The 20,602-nt window shown below is 41.0% G+C and overlaps 2 protein-coding genes across 3 annotated transcripts in view; one reads left to right on the top strand and one right to left on the bottom strand.

Annotated features, from left to right (window-relative positions):
* Positions 1-20,602, top strand: part of pi4kab (phosphatidylinositol 4-kinase, catalytic, alpha b) — a 147,733-nt gene that overhangs the window by 43,835 nt on the left and 83,296 nt on the right. For both annotated transcript variants that reach the window (XM_078554470.1, XM_078554469.1), the window contains one exon: positions 4,219-4,269. In XM_078554470.1, the coding sequence (XP_078410596.1) occupies positions 4,219-4,269 (51 nt within the window). The remainder of the gene's footprint in view (positions 1-4,218; positions 4,270-20,602) is intronic.
* On the bottom strand, positions 3,747-20,046 carry serpind1 (serpin peptidase inhibitor, clade D (heparin cofactor), member 1). The gene is made up of 5 exons (XM_078554471.1): positions 19,954-20,046; positions 14,576-15,499; positions 12,634-12,907; positions 9,562-9,709; positions 3,747-6,165 (listed from the first exon to the last, which is right to left on the bottom strand). Exons 2-5 carry the CDS (start codon positions 15,480-15,482, stop codon positions 5,974-5,976), a joined length of 1,521 nt encoding a protein of 506 aa, XP_078410597.1. The 5' UTR covers positions 15,483-15,499; positions 19,954-20,046; the 3' UTR covers positions 3,747-5,973.

The raw sequence follows: 20,602 nt of genomic DNA, 5'->3' as shown, positions 1-20,602 counted from the left end.
TTGTTCAAAGTTTAAGCTTCCAGGTTAATAATTAGCATCAAAGCACTGGTGGGTTGATTTTTCTTTTAAGTTTGCAACTATTTTTTTCCCGATTTCACAAGAATTTTTTATTGTTTTTACTCAAAGTGGTAATAATTGGAAAGCTGAGTTATAAGAACAATTGCAGTGTTGAAAATCTGAAATGGAAACAAATACTGGGAATACATAGTTGGACTGTCAGCATCTAAAATGGTAAAGATTACAGGTTAATGTTTTGGGGTTTACCACTTCCTCAAGAAATTTGAAAATCTTTTCCCTCCCTTTTGAAGTGTTACATTTAAGTTCTAGAAATTATAAGGACAGAAGTGGGTATTTATCTACATGTATTTTTAATGAAGGGAATCATTCACCTTCCTCAGTAAAGGTAATCCAATCGGAATCAATGACTTTGCACTATTTCATTTTATTTGTTTTGCCCCAGGTAAACCTGCCTTGGTTTTGAAATGCAAGTCCAGAAAATAATGCTTGCTTTCTTCTGTGCCAAGTGCCGAGTAAATTAGCTGATTATGAGCATGGAATGCTGCCCTTTTGCTTGCAGTTAGCTTTAAGAACTGATGTTTCAGCATCCACAGCCCAAACTGAAGGCAGCTCTTTCAATCAGAGAACCACATAATACATGATGGGCTAACAGCTGCTCTCCAAACATCTGGCTTGCGTGACTTTGTCCTTCCTAAGCAAATGCAAATGAGTCTTTTAAAAAAGTATTCTTCCACTATTTGCACTGATTTTACTATCCAAAGGAATCCAGGCATTTCCGCTAAGTATTGTATTTATCTATTTTTGGCAGTCACCTACATATCAAAATTGACTGCTTTTCAGATCATTCATTATGAATCAGTTCTCAGAACATCCTTAAACATTTACTCCCTTCGCCACCGGTGCACAGTGGTAGCAGTGTGCACCATCTACAAGATGCTGTGCACAATTCACTAAGGCTCCTTCGACAGCATTGAAATTTCCTGATGTCCTAATAATGCACGAGATTAATACAAGCTCTTAGTCTCTTTCTTTCAAACGGGCATTTTTGAACCAGTTAGGCTTTTTAAAAATTTGTTCATGGGATGTGGGCGTCGCTGGCTAGGTCAGCATTTATTGTCCATCCCTAATTGCCCTTGAGAAGGTGGTGGTGAGCTGCTGCCTTGAACCAATGCAATCCATGTGGTTTAGGTACACCCACAGTGCTGTTAGGGAGTGAACTCCAGGATTTTGACCCAGCAGTGACAGTGAAGGAACAGCAATATATTTCCAAGTCAGGGTAGGAACTTCCAGGTGGTGGTGTTCCCATCTGTCTGCTGTCCTTGTCCTTCTAGATGGTAGTGGTCATGGGTTTGGAAGGTGTGGCCTAGGGAGCCTTGGTGAGTTCCTGCAATGTGTCTTGTAGATGGTATTAATACTGTGCGCCAGTGGTGGAGGGAATAAATGTTTAATGATGTTCTGAGAACTGATTCATAATGAATGATCTGAAAAGCAGTCAACTTTGATCTGTAGGTGACTGCCAAAAATAGACAAATACAATACTTAGGGGAAATGCCTGGATTCCTTTGGATAGTAAAATCAGTGCAATTAGTGGAAGAATACTTTTTTAAAAGACTCATTTGCATTTGCTTAGGAAGGACAAAGTCACGCAAGCCAGATGTTTGGAGAGCAGCTGTTAGCCCATCATGTATTATGTGGTTCTCTGATTGAAAGAGCTGCCTTCAGTTTGGGCTGTGGATGCTGAAACATCAGTTCTTAAAGTTAACTGCAAGCAAAAGGGCAGCATTCCATGCTCATAATCAGCTAATTTACTCGGCACTTGGCACAGAAGAAAGCAAGCATTATTTTCTGGACTTGCATTTCAAAAACAAGACAGCTTTACCTGGGGCAAAACAAGTAAAATGAAATAGTGCAAAGTCCATTGATCCCCTGTTTGGATTACCTTTACTGAGGTGCAGAGGGTGAATAGATAGGTTATAGATAGGTTCTTGATTGGTAAGGGGATCAAAGGTTACGGGGAGAAGGCGGGAGAATGGGGTTGAGAAACTTATCAGCCATGATTGAATGGCGGAGCAGACTCGATGGGCCAAATGGCCTAATTTCTGCTCCTATGTCTTATGGTCTTATGAATGACTTTACGCCAAATGAAATATTTTAGAAGTGTAGTCATTATTGTAATGTAGGAAACACGGCAGCCAATTTGTGCAGTGCTGGCCTAGCCAGTGATGCCCACATCTCATGAATGAATGAATGAATGAATGAAAAAAAAATTAAGGATGGGCAATAAATGCTGGCCTTGCCAGTGGCGCTTTCGTCCCATAAAAGAATGTAAAAAAATCTTGTGAGAAATGATGAAGCACTTCATAAATAAAGGCACTTTCTTAGTGAGCTGAAGAATTATTTCAATGCTGGGAGCAGCTTTCACATTAGTCATAAGGAAGAAAAGGAAGAACTTTGTCCTTTCACAATCTCGGGACATGCCAGAGTGCTTCGCAACCAGTGAAATACTTTTTGGAAAATAGTTACTCTTACAATATAGGGAAACACTGCAGCCAATTTGTGTACAAATGGTTCCCACATACAGCAGTTTGATATATGATCAGATAATCTGTTTTTAGTGAGGTTGGTTGAGCAATAGATATTGGCCAGGGCACTAGGAGAACACCCCCACATTCTTTTAATAATGCCACTTGAGAGGGCAAGTATGAAAGGCAGCACCTCTATTGGTACAGCACTGACGTGCCAGCCTGGATCATGTGGTCAAGTCTGCGGCATGGGATCTGAACTCTCAACCTTCTGACTCTAGGCTAGGTGCTACCACTGAGCCAAGGCTGGCATCTCAATAATAGGACCTCTCCATGTTACTTAAACTCTCTACTACAGTTGTCACGCTTCCAAAAAAGCCGCCTTGCATGGACCCCCATCATCTCTGCTTTGGCCTCATGCACAGTCTTTTTCCAACGTGAAATCATTCCTTTCGTGGTCCAGGTACTGAGACATAGTTATTACAGACAACCATTCATGCTGGCTAACTAGCCATTCCCATAAATGTCAATTACAAGAGGACCAGTTATACTAATTTAAGAGCTCCGTTTTCTTTCAGACAAATTCACGTTTTCAAGCATCTGTTTGCTCAGCCCTTTTCTCACACCTCACTAAAGTGCAAAATTACCTTGGTTACTTAACACTTGCTTCTGTTAATCAGCCTACAATGCAAGAGTTTCCCTAACAATAACTGATGTTGTCAGTACAATGTAAAAGCACTCTGAATGCAATTGACATAGTAAACTACGGTACGAAGCAATCTATTGGGGTGCTATCATTCACCTTGTAAAGCTCAAGCATAATAATTGAAAATAACTTGGTGGTATCGTGATTGCATCGTTTCAGGCATCCTGAAACCCATGCGACATTGAGACATTGCTTCAGAGTACTGCACAGCTCAGCATATTGAGCATTCAAACTGACTTTAGAATGGCCTTTCATGGGATTAAATAATGTAGGGATTAAATGGCAGATGTTATGGCTAGGCTCAAGGAAATGCTGTGAAAATCATCGTTGAGTTGTGTTAAAGCTTTAATGCAATAACTGTAGATGGCCCAGCTTTAACCATTTTCTCTACATAGTCTGAATGTCTACGCTTAATTCACAACCTCTAGCAATGCTACTAGTGCAATTGTTTATTACATTTAGGTCACCACCAAATCTTAATTAAAACTCAATTAATTACGTATCTGCAAAGTTCACGTTTATTATCAACTGATTCTGTAAATAAATTTCTGTTGCTAAGCCTTTGAACATCATCTTCAAATCAAAGCTATGTTCTGAACTGACCATTTTGTCACTTGTTAACTTTTTAAAATGGCGAACCATTGCATATTTTACAGGTTGGCTAAATTAATCACAGTTGAAAGCATTATTTTCTTTGGTATGTTTATAAACTTGGTGAGAATTATATATGCATGTTCAAAATGCATGGAGATGTTCAAAGCTAATTGTTACAGAGGCTAATAGTTTTTGAGGTTTCAACTTTTTTTTCCTGAGACTCTAATGGAGCTTCAACAAATCCTAGGCAGTATGTTTATGGTAACATGTACCTATGATAAATTCATTTCACATTGAAGCAAAAATTAGATATTAGTGATAACATGTGTTAAGAACAAAGAGGTATTCTTGAATAATACATTTATTCCTTTGTTTCAGGCTTCGAGTAGTGCGGGTAATTTGGGAGTTCTTATTCCAGTCATTGCAGTGGTAAGTACCTTTGTTTTTGAAAGCCTTCACCCAGAACTGTGCAGTATTAATTTGTAGGAGGCATGTACTTGATAGAAACTGCATATCAGTAAATGGAGACTAGGTTTAGACTCAGTACACGAAAGTATATTAGTTTTTTAATTACTACATAAATTAGAGTACATTAGATAATTACGTGACTAAATCCAGAATAAAAATTCCTCATGGTGTTAGATTTGAGTAATTGAAAAACAAAGACCAGCACAAATTTTCACAGGAAAGCAGTATCGTAGTTATTGGGATAACAGAAGTGCTGTTAAAACAGGAAATTATCTTCAGAGTTTGGGTTTGAGATCTCTGACAGGAGCACTGTCTCAGCACCACTACTGGTTTACGCAGTGTGACCTGATCAGGAAATATTCAGAGCAGCAGTAAATGCAGCACAGATAAACCTGTATGGTTTGCTTTTGTATTAGCGTGAACACTAACTGCAGTGGATGTTGTATGCTGTTGGAGAATGTGTTTTTCATGGTTTTTAAAATTATAGAATGGTTACAGCACAGAAGGAGGCCTGTGGTATCTGTACGGACTCTCTGAGGGAGCAGTTCGCCTCGTGCCACTGCCTTTTCTCTGTGGGCCCTGCAATTTTTCCTTTTCAGATAATTCAATTCCCAATTTTAAAAACAGAATGCTTTCTACCAGAACTGTTGCAGTAATATTTCTCTATTCTGTCAATTCTGTCTGGACCGTTTAGGTACTTACAGAGTTGATGGGTTGGATTTTACGTAGAAAGTAAATGTTTAATTTTGCAATACAAATAAATAACACGAGGTACTGTTTCTTTGTTCGATTTTGCCAGTCGTTGACCTGGTGTAGCCACAGCATAAGGTGGTTTGCAAACAGCTTCTAATCATGTTTCTGGTTTTGTAAATCTGTTCAGTGAGGAAGGCTTCCAACATTAAAAAGACTTGGATGAACCAGAATTCACATCTCTTTAAAATGGTGCATTTACACTTCAAGTTTAGCTTCCGTGCAAAGCAGATTGAGCCGCACTGACCCTAAAGCATGTGTAGTTAAATCTGCTGTTAAAGCCAAAACTGACTCCAAAGTGAAACCGAGTGAGACTCCCCCCACCGCCCTTGCAGGTGTTGGGTTGATTTTGGATTCAAGCTGCATTTATGGAGGCCAATGTAGCAGCCATTTTGCAAATAATAATTCTGTGGTTAACATGCTGTTCTGTTTTTGATTGTGTTGATTGGGAGAGAAACGTTAGGAAGGATATCTGGAGAATCCAGGTTTAAAGCAGCACTATGGGATCTTATGCATCTACCCCAACCGCTAGAAGAATTACCCTATTCAAAGGACGACACTGCCAATAATCCAGTGCTCCCTCATGGGTTTGTTGACCCAGGGTTTACGCTGGAACCATAGTGTTGGGGTTAAACCATAAAGATGTTAGGCTGAGGTGATAGTTCAAGCTGCTGAATTCAAGCTGCCTGCATCATAGTTGAACATATCAGGTGAATATACAGCTTTGCGAGGAAAAGGTTGATGGGCGGGATAGGTTTCTTTTTGATTTGGTTCGACGGCTTCTCCTGTGAAGCAAAACTCATTTGCTTACAGTTGTTACATTCTCATACATTGCGACACAAATTTTTTATTTTAAAATAATTTTTTCCGAAGAACTTAGGTTATTTATTGGCAGTTGTATAATTTTCTTGGTCATTAATTATTCTGGGGGTTTGTCACGCGTCCCATGTACAGCAGACACTCTGTGCGGTGCTCATATATGAGAAATAAAAAGGGCCTGTTGACAGAAAATTCATTCTGCGAGGAAAGGGGCATAAAGCCAACTGTTGTCACGGATGCTGCCGTCGTCCCTTCTTCATTCACTGTTATTGATCCTTGGTGTTTGAACTGAAAGAATTGAAACATAAGCGATCACTTTACTCTGCAGGTTGGTCAGTTACCCTAAACTCTGATTAGGACAAACTTGTATTCAAAACCCAAGCAGGCTGCACTCTGTCAGCCTCTCTCTCTCTCTGTTCTAGCCTCTTCTCTCTTTTTCTTTTTTGTTTTATTGCATTAAATGGCAAATTTTGCAAATGATATAGATGGACTGAATAAGGATGTTGCCATATTGAGGGGGAACATATTTAACTAATAGACAGAAGCAGTGTTTGCTGTCATGTTGCAAGACCACCTGGATGATCAGATGTATCATTTTGTTTTCGATTCACACGTTCATCATTCGCCGAAGGAATAGAATGGTTTCCCCAGATGAAAATATATACACTTTGTTATCGTTCTTGAAAGTATTTAATCCATTATTTGCCCCATTTCTTTCAAAAGAATTCGATAACATATTTTAAAATTTCAGATATCTGTGGTACATGTAATCCCATGACATTGCCCTACCTGTTTAAGATTCTAACAATTTCATTTATTGCCTGATTTTAATTACCTTGCTTAATGAATGATGGCTCTCTGCTTCTTCCTCGAACAGAGGCCCGAACAATCCCCATCCACCACTACTCTCCTCCGTCTGGCTGAACTTCTCACATTGAACAATTTCTCCTTAAACTCCTCTCACTTCCTCCACATAAAAGGTGTGGCTATGGGTACCCGCATGGGCCCCAGTTATGCCTGTCTCTTTATGGGGAAACTCTTTCGAGTTACCAACAGTCACAGATTGCAACTTCTTTCAAGTACAATCACAGTTCTTGGTTTTCCGGGAGTGGGACATGAACCCACAACCCTCTGATTCAAAGGCGAGGGTGCTATGAACTGAGCCACAGCTGACACCTCCCTCTTTATGGGGAAGTGGAACATTCCTTGTTCCAGTCCTACCCTGGCCCCCTCCCACAACTCTTTCTCCGGTACATCGATGATTGCTTCGGTGCTGCTTCATGCTCTCGTCTGGACCTGGAAAATTTTATTAATTTTGCTTCTAATTTCCACCCCTCCATCATTTTCACATGGTCCATCTCTGACACTTCCCTTCCCTTCCTTGACCTCTCTGTCTCAATTTCTGGTGATAGACTGTCCACCAATATTCATTACAAGCCTACCGACTCCCACAGCTACCTGAACTACAGCTCCTCACACCCCGGTTCCTGTAAGGACTCCATCCCATTCTCTCAGTTCCTTCGCCTCCGTCACATCTGTTCTGATGATGCCACTTTCAAAAACAGTTCCTCTGACATGTCTTCTTCCTTAACCAAGGTCTTCCACTCACGGTGGTTGACAGGGCCCTCAACCGTGTCCGGCCCATCTCCCGCGCATCCGCCCTCACACCTTCCTCTCCCTCCCAGAACCATGATAGGGTCCCCCTTGTCCTCACTTATCACCCCACCAGCCTCCGCATTCAAAGGACCATCCTCCGCCATTTCCGCCAACTCCAGCATGATGCCATCACCAAACACATCTTCCCTTCACCCCCCCGGCGGCATTCCGCAGGGATCGTTCCCTCCGGGACACCCTGGTCCACTCCTCCATCACCCCCTACTACTCAACCCCCTCCCATGGCACCTTCCTATGCAACTGCAGAAGGTGCAACACCTGCCCCTTTACTTCCCCCCTCCTCACTGTCCAAGGGCCCAAACACTCCTTTCAAGTGAAGCAGCATTTCACTTACACTTCCCTCAATTTAGTCTACTGCATTCGTTGCTTCCAATGCGGTTTCCTCTACATTGGAGAAACCAAATGCAGACTGGGTGACCGCTTTGTGGAACACCTTCGGTCTGTCCGCAAGCATGACTCAGACCTCCCTGTCGTTTGCCATTTCAACACTCCACCCTGCTCTCATGCCCACATGTCCGTCCTTGGCCTGCTGCATTGTTCCAGTGAAGCTCAACGCAAACTGGAGGAACAGCACCTCATCTTCCGACTAGGCACTTTACAGCCTTCCGGACTGAATATTGAGTTCAAAAATTTTAGATCTTGAACTCTCTCCTCCATCCCCACCCCCTTTCTGATCCCCACCCTTTTTATTCCAATAATTTATATATTTTTTTCTTTTCCCACATCTTTCCATTATTTTTAAATGTATTTCCATCCATTGTTTTATCTCTACCTTTTAGCCTATTTCGATCCCTTCCCTTCACCCCACCCCCACTAGGGCTATCTGTACCTTGCTTGTCCTGCTTTCTACCCTTAATTAGCACATTCCTTAGATAATATCACCACCTTCAACACCTTTTTGTCCTTTTGTCTATGACACCTTTTGGCTATCTCTACCTATCACTGGTCCTCAATCCAGCTCTACCTGTCTCTCTCTCTCTCTCTCTCTCTCTCTCTCTCTCCCCCCCCCCCCACCTCCAGCTTATATTTCACCTCTTTTCTATTTTTACTTAGTTCTGTTGAAGAGTCATACGGACTCGAAATGTTAACTGTATCCCTCTCCGCAGATGCTGCCAGACCTGCTGAGTTTTTCCAGGTATTTTAATTTTTGTTTTGGATTTCCAGCATCTGCAGTTTTTTGCTTTTATCTCAGCATAGACTAGTTGGGCTGAGTGGCCTGTTTATGTGCTATGTATTCAATGTAATCTTAAGTAATGTAGTAAAACATTCCAAGGCTCTTCATGAGTTTAATCAAACAAAGTTTGACATGAACCACACAAAAGGCTGTTGGGACAGATGAGGTAGGTTTAAGGAGTATCTTGAAGAAGGAGTGAGAGGTGGAGAGGTTTGGGCTAAATGGTTTCACTAATGGGAAGGAGCAAAAAAACAAGGGCTTTGTTGGAATGGTTTTAGTTTCCGGCGTTTAGCACTGTGAAATACAGAACTGGATGTGATTTTGCCCATTTCAATATTGCCTGACTTCAGTTGAGAGCCTAAATAATCGATGGCAAAAAGATACTTCAGCCCTTCCAACTGTAGATTTTTGGGGTCATGTGGTTGGCCCCAGAGCCTGCGGTTGTCACCAGAGGCTGGTGACTTTCAAGTCAAGAATCTTCATAGATCTGTAAATCACTTTACCTATTTAAAATTTAGCTGTCTTTCAGCTAAGAACATAAGCTGTGCTGAAACGACAAATGACACAAAGCAAACATTTTTCTTCATCCGCATGCCCAAAGGGAGCTGGTGTTGATGTATCACAGGCCCTAACAAAATCACTTCTAGCCAGACTAATCTCTTCCCAGCACCATAATGAAACTCCCCTTCCCAGTTGAGTGTGATTAGCCTAATTTGAAAAATGTTGTGACCTGATTCCTCCTATAGTCCTGTCCTGTAGCTTACTGCTGTTTTGTGCCCATTTCATTTAGTCTATATATTTGTGTTTGTGGTGTATCTGCACAAGGAAACTCTTACCAGGTTAATGCCCAGATCCTCCTTAGTTGATATTCCAGTAAAGTCTGCTTCTGCTTGGAAAGGTAATGTCAATCCCAAAGTCTTCAAGTATGGCACCAGGTCGTAGTGCTTCACCAGATTGAATCTGGGGAGCATCACTTTTCTTGTTCTTTTTTAAAAAAAAACAGAATTTATGTTCAAAATTAATTTTAAATAAAATTGGAAACACCACATAGGCCAGAATCTTTGGGTCGCGCAAAATGACACGCGGTGACATCGGGTGTGGGTCCCGACGTCACTGCGCGTCATTCCGATTTTCAGGTCAGAGGGCGCGCACTGGAGTCAGCTGTGTGGCCGCTGAACTGTCAAAGGCCTATTAAGGCCATTTAAATATCAATTAAAATACTTAATGGAGCTGCCTGTCCAACCTTAAGGTTGGCGGTGGGCAGGCGAAGAGCCCAGACGGCTTTCGCATTTATCATGAAACCTCATCTGCGGGTGGGTTGAGGTTTCATGAAATGTTGATAAATTGAATGAAAGTTTTTATTAAAGTTCATTGATATGTCCCAGCTTATGACACTGAGGGCACATGTCTTATATTTCTTTTTCTTTATTTAAATTATTGATAATGAAACTAATCTCCCTGAGGCAGCTCTGTACCTCAGGGAGGCCCCGACTCAGCCTACTCACCCCACCCGCACAGGGAGCGCTCAGCACTTCCAGGTGTGCGTCACGCTGGGTGGGCCTTAATTGGCCCGCCCATGCAAAATGGCGCGGTGATTGGCTGCGCGCCCACCAGTGCCCGCTCCCGCTCAGTTTGTATAGAAAGTTTCTTTCCTGTGATATTTATTGTATCTTAATTGTTAAAATGTTAAATCAAAAGGCACCTTAGAAGGAAATAAAGACCTGATTCAGCAATTGTGCAGGTGATTTCTAAAGACTGCAGTCCTTTTATATAAAAATAAAAGCAAAACACTGCAGATGCTGGAAATCTGAAATAAAAATAGAAAATGCTGGAAACACTGAGCAAACCTGGCAGCATCTGTGGAGAGAGAAACAATTAACATTTTGAGTCCGTATGACTCTTCTTCTGAATCGAGAGGGGCCATGGTCCTCAAGTGGCATTCTTCCTTTCTCTTTCTCACACCGGGCATCCTGTAATTCCTCTGAATGAGATTTTCAGCAAGTGCCAAGTTATACCTGTGAGGCTGAGCCTTGCAAACCCTCTTGCCCCTTTCTTTTTAAACCTCACTCGGGTCTGGCCACAGTCTGCTTCTGCTTGGAAAGGTAATGTCAATCCCAAAGTCTTCAAGTATGGCACCAGGTCATAGTGCTTCACCAGGTTGAATCTGGGGAGCAGATTCCCTTCTATCTCTTAGTGTGGCTAAGCACCCCTCAAAATTTGTGATTCACGTTGGGTATTGCAGGAAGCTTTTCTTTGTGGGTGTACATAAGAATCCTGCAGTACAGAGTGAATGTCATATCGGTATCTGGAAAAGAAACATGCAAAAATCTGCTACATCAGATATGGCACAGCTTACATGTGCCATCAATTCTTCAAGACCATTTAGAATGTGCCCCATGAAGGCAATTGGACATAAGCTCCAGGAGACTGCAAAAAGCTAATATGCATAGTTACAGCTTCCCATCGCCTAAATTTTATAACTTGAGCTGCCTGTGACCCTTGGCAACTCGTCTAACTCCTTCGTTTAAAGAAGTGCAATAAAACCATTTGTAATGTACATTTGGTATCTATTCCAGAGGTCACCGACTCTGTTAAGAACTATTCCTGGCATCTAACTTAACTCTGTTTTCAAATTTTAAGACGATGCTCCCCATATCCTTTCATTCTTATCTCAAATTGTATCAGAACAGAATCTGTTCCCTTCATCCTCATAAAAGCATCAATCGTGTCACTGTGAAAGCTACATTTCTTCAATGAATAAAGCCTCTGTTTCCTAAGGATATAGAATCATAGAATGGTACAGAAGGAGGCCATTCTGCTCATCATGCCCATGCTGGCTCTTTGACAACGCTGCCCAATTAATCTCACTCCACTGCTTTATTCCCATAGCCCTGCAATTTATTTTGTTTTTACGTATTTGTCCAATTTCCTATAAAAAGTTATCATTGAATCCCCTGCCACGACCCTGTTAGGCAGTGCATTCCAGATCACAACAAATGGTTGCATAAGCATTTTTTTCCCAAATGGACCATTATCAATTATCTTAAATCTGTCTCCTCTGGTGACTGGCCCTCCTGCCAATGGAAACAATTTCTCCCTATTAACTCCATCAAACCCCTAAATGATTGAACCGTTCTGTTAAACCTCCCCGAAACCTGCACCGCGCCATGGAAAACAATCCCAGCTTCTCTAGCCTCCTCGTTTCACTGTGAGTCCCTCAAACCTGGTACCATTCTGGTAAATCTCCTCTGCATCCCTTCAAAATGTATAAATTGCTTAAAAACAGCCCTTGATGTCCAAACAGTACAAGCCAATGAGTAGGAAATACAAGGGCAACTTAGCGGGCACCAATTAGCGTAAAATACCCCAGGATTAAAGTTCTTCCTAAGAACGACAACCCAAAAGTTCTTTTGCACAACAAGTCAGCCACATAAAAAAAGTAAAGTAACCCTGCATTTACACACGTCCTTGCACTCCAAGTAAAATAAAAGAGGGCACATTGCCCAGGATGCTTGGGCTCTGTGGGCAATATTTCCAGGATTTATGGGCGGCATGTGGCCCATAGTTTTGACTCCACTCATGGTGTTTCACAGAATAGATAGCTTGTGATGTAGGACATCTTCATTCTTCCTGCTATATTTAATTCACTGAAAGTAATTGAACTGGCTCTAATTCATTAGAGTTTCTGTAAATCTGTGTAGAAATCTTACAAGCATTTGGACGCTTATAGTCACTTAATAAAAGGAGGTCTTTGTGGAGGAGCATGTGATGCAGATCACCGTTAAATCCATACCAATTTTAATCCAGCCTTGCGTGCCAGTGCACAGCTTTTTAGAACTATTTTGCTGAAGTCCCTTGGACTTTTAAACTGTGTGCTGTATCACTGTGTTTGAGTGTACAAAATGTACCTGTTAGTCATACTGTTTAACCACTTCACCACCACTTCAGACATCAGCTGCGTTTCAATGGTCCTCATGCCAGAGAATTTACGGGGTACCACGATCAGCATGCTGATGTTTCCCACATACATCAGCTGGAGAATGTCGCATTCCAGCTCGCGATCTGCTGCTGCCAGGAAGTTTCCCTTTGTTTGCATCATGGGCACTCTCACCGTGTTCTTTTCGTTCAACCAGAACGAACCTTTGTACGTCTTTTCAATCGGAAATTTAGTTTCCCAAGATCCTGTTTAACCAGAGGGGAAAAAAAGTGTCACACAGCATATTTTCTTTTAAGCTCCGGATTCCTGATTTTAGAATTCCATTGCACTTTCCATATTGCTTACAGAAAAGTGAGCCCCCTCAAATTGAATATTATACAGAATAAAGCTTTTAATGTATTTTCTCTGCTAGTAATATTTTTAAAAGTATGCCTGAGGGACATGATTAGAATTTTGTGGGCAATTAAATGCCAGTTAATTGAAAATGTATAATCTGAAGTAGCACACTTATGAGTTTAAAATGATCCTTTTATAGAATTCAATCTGCTGATTGCAGCTTCTCAATTTCAGAGGTTTTGCCTGTGAAGTATGGCTGACATAGGTGTTGAGGGAGGCCATTCAGCCCCCCCCAGCTTTTTACTCTGACTATTTGAAGTGCTCATTTCACTAGGTAAATTAAGAAACTGCTGGGAATATCTTTCATTCAGAATAGTTGACTTGTATATTTTATTGGCCAAAGGGTGATTGGCAGTGTAGTGTAGTGAAGTGCTATGTGCTGGATTGGTCTTATTCAATGTATTAAATTGGCTCTAGTCAACTCTATGTAAAGTAGAGGGAGAGGACTTTCAACATAAAATACTCCCTTTCCCGAAAATGCCCATCCCTAATTGTCCTCAAGAAGGTGGTGGAGAGCTGTCTTCTTGAATCGCAGCAGTCCTTGTGGAGGGAAATGAATGTGCGGGACTACGGGAATAGAACAGGGGAATGGGACTGACTGGATTGCTCTACAGAAAGCGGTATAGGTAGAACAGCCTCCTTCTATGCTGTAATGTCTCTGGAAGGATGGTGTGTAACTTAGAGAGGAACTTGCATGGTGGAGTTCCCGTGCACCTGCTGTCCTTGTTCTAGCTGGTAAACGTCTCGGGTTTGGAAAGAGCCTTGGCAAGTTGCTGCTTTGCATCTATTTTGTTTAAGGCGGTAGATGAGGTGTCAGTCAAATGTACTGTGTTATCCTGGATGATCAGCTTCTTGAGTGTTGTTGGAGTTGCACTCATCCAGGCAACTGGAGAGTATTCCATCACACACCTGGCTTGTGTCTTGTAGATGGTGGGCAGGCTTTGGGGAGCCAGGAGATGAGTTACTTGCTGCAGAATTCCCAGCCTCTGACCTGCGTGTATATTGTATGCAATGCCTTTGTCCATTGCATGTTACTTCCACCATTAGAGTAACAAAGGGAACTTCATTACATTAATACTATGCAATTGAAATGGCTGATGTCTTTTAACTAAGGGTATTTTCTGTAATTTTTTCAGGAGTCCCATAATTTAACACCACAGATAATAAAATAGTGATGCTGATGACTCCTTTCCCCCAACCCCCCAATACTGGATTTTTAAAAAAATGTTCAAGTAAAGTTAGGACTTGATTGGATTTATAATGGACTCAGTGGTGTACATCATATTTATGACTTAAACTCATGTGATTTGGGCTCAACAACTTGAATTTTAACAAAGAAAAAGTTGATGAGGTTATTGTCTCTTAATGAATGAAAAAATTGGGTTTAGTACTTATGGTATTATGATGAATGAAACCTGTTATACTATCAAGCACAATGAGGTGACGAAATAGTTGCGCTTTGGGTTGAGAAACAATGTACTAGCTGAATTTGTCACGAAATAAATTTATAACTTTACCTTTCAAGTACAAGCAGTTTAGAATCATGATTAGAGTTTGTGGATCTAATGTTTTTAAGGTTTCCTTAATCAGTCCTTTGGTGAGTCTCAAAATACGGTCATTTATTTTACTGATCAAAATAGGGTCAGAAAAGTTGACTGACTGAGGCTCGACAAAGTAATACGTTTTCATATTTTGTGTGAAGTTGTTCAGAATCTGTGCATCCTGCCGTACGAACAGAGCATTAGCAGTCCGGAGAGTGTAACCAAAGTTGTGGCGAAAGAGGCGATGGGTAAGCCTGCGGAAGAGGTTATGAACGGTCATTATGTCATATTTTACACTTGCATTTACAAAATCCGCAAAACCAAGTGCGTGGAATAGCTGCTGATGGGTTTCATGCTCTGCACCTAAAGAAACCATGCCCAGAGTTATTGAAATGCCAACCGGAGCTAGTAGAATGTTATCAGACTGATCAACAACATTCCTGATGCTTCTATAAAGACCAAAAGCAAAGTTTGCGTTGACAGTGTTCAAGCGTTGAATCCTGGTTTTTCCGCGGAACAGCTTAAGTAGTCTGGCTCTTTTGGCCACTGGATCTGCAGGTTCAAGCTCCAAGTCCACTTCCGGTACTACTTCTAACTCGTCAATTTCATCAATGTAATCGTCATCCTCCTCTGCCAATAGAATATCAAAATTTAGGTAGTCTTCCTCGTCTCCTTCTGGAAGGAGATCTTGCGTTAAGGTATCATCTTTATCGAATTGTGGTTGGATACTTTCAATGTCACCCTCCTCGCTGTCCAAACTGGTTCGAGGCCTTATTGGTTTGCCTGTTGCCTCCTTGTTGAAATGTTCATCTAAAGGCTTAATTCCACAAAGTGTAGGCACAGGAACTAGGTAGGCACTCAGAATGAAGAGTAGGAGCCTCATTTTGCAGAGACTTGCTTCTGTTGGTGCCAAATGGAAGAAAATTAGACTTTTAATAAAATAATGAAAATGACTGCAAACAATGGATTGAAGTTTGGCATACCAGTACATCGTATTCAGCACTTAAGTGCTTCCCCAGTTACTGAAAGCATATTTTTTTAAGTATACAATACCTGCACTGATTTATTTGTAGATAATGTAAAATATACCAAAATTTCTTAAAGAAATGTATTACCTTTGGAAATTATTCCAAATCATAGTATCCTGATCTTGTCCGTCTGACTATTTTTGAATTGTGAATGATCATACGGTTTTTCATTTATTCTCTTATACAGTTATTAATGACTCATCGAAAATTTTGTCATTTGTAACATAAAGAAAAAAACGTTTATTTTTTAATCTCGGCAGTTGAGAAATCACAATTTAGCGTGGTTGAGCGCAGTGATAATCCCAATTGAAACAGAAGCAAGTCATCCTCTATCCCGAGGGACTGCCTAAGAATCACAGCCAGCAAACTGTATGGATACTTTTAAAAAATTCTGTCTGCATTCAGTCACTGTTCACAAATCCTTCTGTCATGTACCCATCACACCACAATCTGGTGCTTCGTTATTAGCCATCTCCCCTGCTTGTCCATTCCAAATGTCTTCCAGAAAAAAAATTGTCCTTTTCTCTCAATGTCCAAAATGGCTTCAAGGTTCAAAGAATGGCGATTTCACAATAGTATGTATACGTTTGTCAATTGGTTTGCTGTTTGTTGTATATTTTAATGTTTTGTTTAAAGTACTACTTGTTGGCCTCAATCTCCTCACAAAAGCCTGTGCCTGGATTTAAAATTTTTGCCTAAAATTGTGATTTTTTTTTTGCTAGCTGAGTTCACATTGTGCAGTCTGAGCACAGGCATGGCATCCAATTTCCCAGAATACTTCGTTAGGTTGTGCCAGCCAAACTGATGGGATATTTTTCTTCAGCTGGGCTATCTGCTCACTCGCGTTCTTCAAAATTATTTGAAGAAAAACTTCATTGAGTTTAGGGTTTATATAGTGTCGCCGAATGTACGAAGGCAGCAGTTAACTGGTGACGCACTTGTTGTAGCTTTTGTTTTGTTGTATAAACTTAAAGTGTGTTAAGCTCAGCGAGAGAAACAGTGGGCACCTTTCCTCCTGGAAATTTATTCATCTTTCAGGAAAGAAGTTAAATTTTGAAGCCGGAATAACTCCTCTAATTGTTTTAACTACTTTATGTTAGAGGTTAGAAATGTTAATGATTAAAAACTGTTAGCGGAGATTGTAATTAATTAATTATATCTGAATGAGAGAAACAGACAGACAGACATGGTGACCAATGACAGATATGTGCAAACTGGAGCTGAAAAGCAACAAAATCACTCCAAAACAGACCTCTGTTTTACACTTTTTATTGCTATTTTGACTAATGTTATAAATACCTCGTTCATAGTTCATAATAATGTTTTAGAGGTAATTTTTCGTTCTGAGAAGATTAAAGTTTAACGGTAGAAAATGGGAAAAATGCAACTGAAGCAGCTTGGAGTCCATTACATTTCAAACGTTGGGGTTATTTTGACTTAATGGCTCAACAGCAAGCAAGGTAAGATCATAAAGCAACAAGTAGGCTTACTTAGCTGGAGAATTGGAGAGAAGGTGTCTACACTTCTTGCAAAGAAATGCAGCCCAGAGAATTGTTTAGTTTTGGGAGTTAAAGCTACAATTAATTTAAAAGCATTCAGTGAGCCCTGGAAGGGCATGTCGTCTTGGCACTGGGTGGAGAAAGTTCTCAGGTTTCAATTTATCTGTGTGTTTGCTGGGGGAGTAAGTGTTCTGCAGCAGGGGAAAAGGTCACACCAAAAAGGTGCTATTGCAGCAGGGTCCAGGCAGCAAAAGTGTTGCTGTTAGCTGGTTCTGTGCAGTTGGGGCTCAAGAGAAGACCAGGAGAGCTGAGAAGGCGGCGGAAGGTCACTGGCTCTGTGCTGGAAAGGCAGAAGAAGCCCTGGGAGCCATTTATAGCTTGGTGCAGCTGGGGAGCTTAGAGCTTGGTGATATCCAGGGGCAGTGCCAGCCCAAAGAAGTTAGCTGGCTATTAAGGAGCTGAAATTGCTGGAGAGCAGACTTGGAAATCCAGGGGAATGAAGTCTCGGGAGACCAGATTGAAACCCTGGGAGGTGTGCACTCATTGAGGCAGCCTGAGCTGGAGCGGCTTTGAGGGAATTCAGAGGCTTGATCTTCGAAAAAGTTTGGAGCCCCTTATGACAGCGACAGAGTTTCAATGAGATCGATTGACTCAGTGTTTACTGATATCTGGGTGGGTTTCTGAGAAATCCGTGGGACCTGTTTTGGTCGCATTTACTATTTATTGTGCAGTGTGGGGTTTTCAACCACAGTTTGCCTGTTAATTCACGTGTACCTCATGTTAACCATGAATGTTAGAGTATAAGATAGACAATCTAAATTGTTCTATGTTTTTAACCTTGTATAGTAAAGTTTGTGGCGATCTTGTGGTGCAGTGGTAGCGTCCCTCCTTCAGGGCCAGAAGCTCTGGGTTCAAGTCCTGCTTCAGGACTTGATGGCCATGGAAGATGTGTTCATAACATGGTCAAACAGGTTGATTATCAACCTGTAAATCCTTCTATTATGCCTGATGGCAAGTACTAAGAGCGGGAGAGTCTCCTGGCCGGCCATACTACAGAAGGCAACTGCAAACCACTGCAGTACTTTGCCATGCATAATCATAGACAAATCTAATGGAATCAGTGGTCGTCAGTGCCCCCTTAGGGCATTGTACCCGAAGGAGCAGGAGGATAGAAAAGTTTATTTTTGTTTGCTCAAAATCCTTGTACTCTATCTTATTCTCTAAGCAAGTGTTTTGAGTCTCAAACTTTATCTACTTTAAACAAAACCAGATCCTAACCAGATCTTAGCAAAAACTCGGGGTCTGATTGAGGATCATAACAATAAAAATTGCATTGCTGCCCACAGTTTATTCTCCATCTCCCCTCATTTGCCCAAAATGTCAAACACAAGGATCTGAAAAGGTAAAGCAAGCAATTAAGAAAGCTAACAGAATGTTATCATTTATTGTGAGGGGAATTGATAACAAAAGGAGGGAGGTTATGCTTCAGTTGTTTAGGACTCTGGAGAGACAACATCTGGAGTACTGTGTACAGTATTGGTCTCCTTATTTAAGGAAAGATATATATGTGTTAGATGCAGTTCAGAGAAGGTTTACTAGACTAATACCAGGAATGGGCGGGTTGTCTTATGAGGAAAGGTTGGACAGGTGAGGTTTGTATTCTCTGTAGTTTAGAAGAGTAAGAGGCGACTTGATTGAAACCTTTAAGATTCTGGAGGGTCTTGACAGGGTCGATGTGGAGAGGATGTTTCCTCTTGTGGGAGAATCTAGAACTAGGGGTCATTGTTTAAAAATAAGTGGCTACTCATTTCGGACCAAAATGAGGAGGAATTTTTTCTGAGGGTCGTGAGTCTTTAGAACTCTTCCTCAAAAGAGAGTCTTTGAATTTTTTTAAGGCAGAGTTAGATAGATTCTTGATTAAGAAAGGGGGGTGAAAGGTTATCGGGGGTAGGCAGGAACGTGGGGTTGAGGTTACATTCAGATCAACCATGATCTTATTGAATGGCAGAGCAGGCTCGAGGGGCCGAGTGGCCTACTCCTGCTCCTAATTCATATGTATGTTTGTATGTTGCTTCTCTCAAAGGGAAGAGCTTGGAGGTTTTCACGCGATTGTTATTTTAGAGGCAAAATTTGTCTTTGAAGCTTTAGTTCCAGGATGCCGCTTTGTCCTCCATGCAAGCATATCCATTGCAGTTACTCTTTGTAACCTTAAAGACATAGCCTAGTTAAATATAGCATGGCACAGTTGCAGGACGGCAGTGTTTTGAGATGTGTTACCCGGCTGCTTCCTTGGTTTGTGTGTGGTGGGCATATGAAAAATGAAGGAATTTTTCGAAGCAATTTCAAAATCAATTTTTCTCTTGTTCACTTGAGAGTTGAATTTTTTTCTGACTTTTTAAAATTCCCATGAATGGGTATTAGAGTTGGGTCAGTCGTTAACCCATGAGGACTGTAGATACATAAAATTTACTGCACAGAAATGTGCCATTTCTGCTTCACACGATCCACCTCCCAAAATAAAATGGAAACTTGGAAATGGTGTTCGAATTCTTTTTAAAATCTTATATAATGCTTCTTGTAATTCTTTATTTAAAAAAGTGATGCATGAGAGTTTTTGAGAATCTAATTCTGCCCACAAATATTAAAAGGATTTGAGATCCATATCATGCACCAAAAAACATTTTTCAGAATTAGTCCTTGCTGTGAAATACAAACACTGGTTACAAAAAAGTGCACAGGCCCCTCAATTAAGTATCACCATTGTTGACATTTTTATTTGTAATCCTTAAATAAATTGGTCTTAATTTAAAAGCTTCAATGGACTTACCTGCAGGCACTATGTAGAAGAGCAGTCTTGCACTGCTGACATCAACGGGTTGTGTGGTTTTCAAAACTTTGCTCTCAAAGATCTGACCTGATGCCCTGTACATTGATTCATGAAAAAGTAAACAAGCTGAAATCAAACACTTCAGGACATGTAATCCTATCATCGGGCAAGACTATTCCAATCAATCATTTCAAGTTGGTGTGCAGGTATACTGATGCACATTTTTTACTTGAACATACTTATGCAGAGTGACTTGGCTGAGTGTTGGTCTCAGGGCCTCTAGGGATTGGAAACTCCAGCACGATTCCTGCTCCTGCCCTGGTTCAGTATTGCACACTGGAAGGTTTTGCATTGGGCTGCTGGGTGAGGACAGGATTGAGCTCTGTTGTTATGTGCCCTGCAGTTGAACAGCTCGCCAGCACTCACTGCACATGGTCACTTGGGCAAACAACTAGTGGGCAAATGGCATCAGGAAAGATGGGAAGAATGTTGTCCTTAAAAAAAAAAATTAAAGACATGTAACCATACAATGGTGTCTTAATTCAAATACAGGGTTAATTGCTTAGCACTGGTTTCAAGGCTATCGTTTATCAAATGTTTTTCATTAACTTTGTTTGTAAAGCAGCTTAATAGTGACTGCCGATATGTT

Source organism: Cetorhinus maximus, chromosome 12, assembly GCF_964194155.1.
Source record: "Cetorhinus maximus chromosome 12, sCetMax3.hap1.1, whole genome shotgun sequence".
NCBI classification, from domain to species: Eukaryota; Metazoa; Chordata; class Chondrichthyes; order Lamniformes; family Cetorhinidae; genus Cetorhinus; species Cetorhinus maximus.
This window is presented reverse-complemented; position numbering and strand designations above follow the sequence as displayed.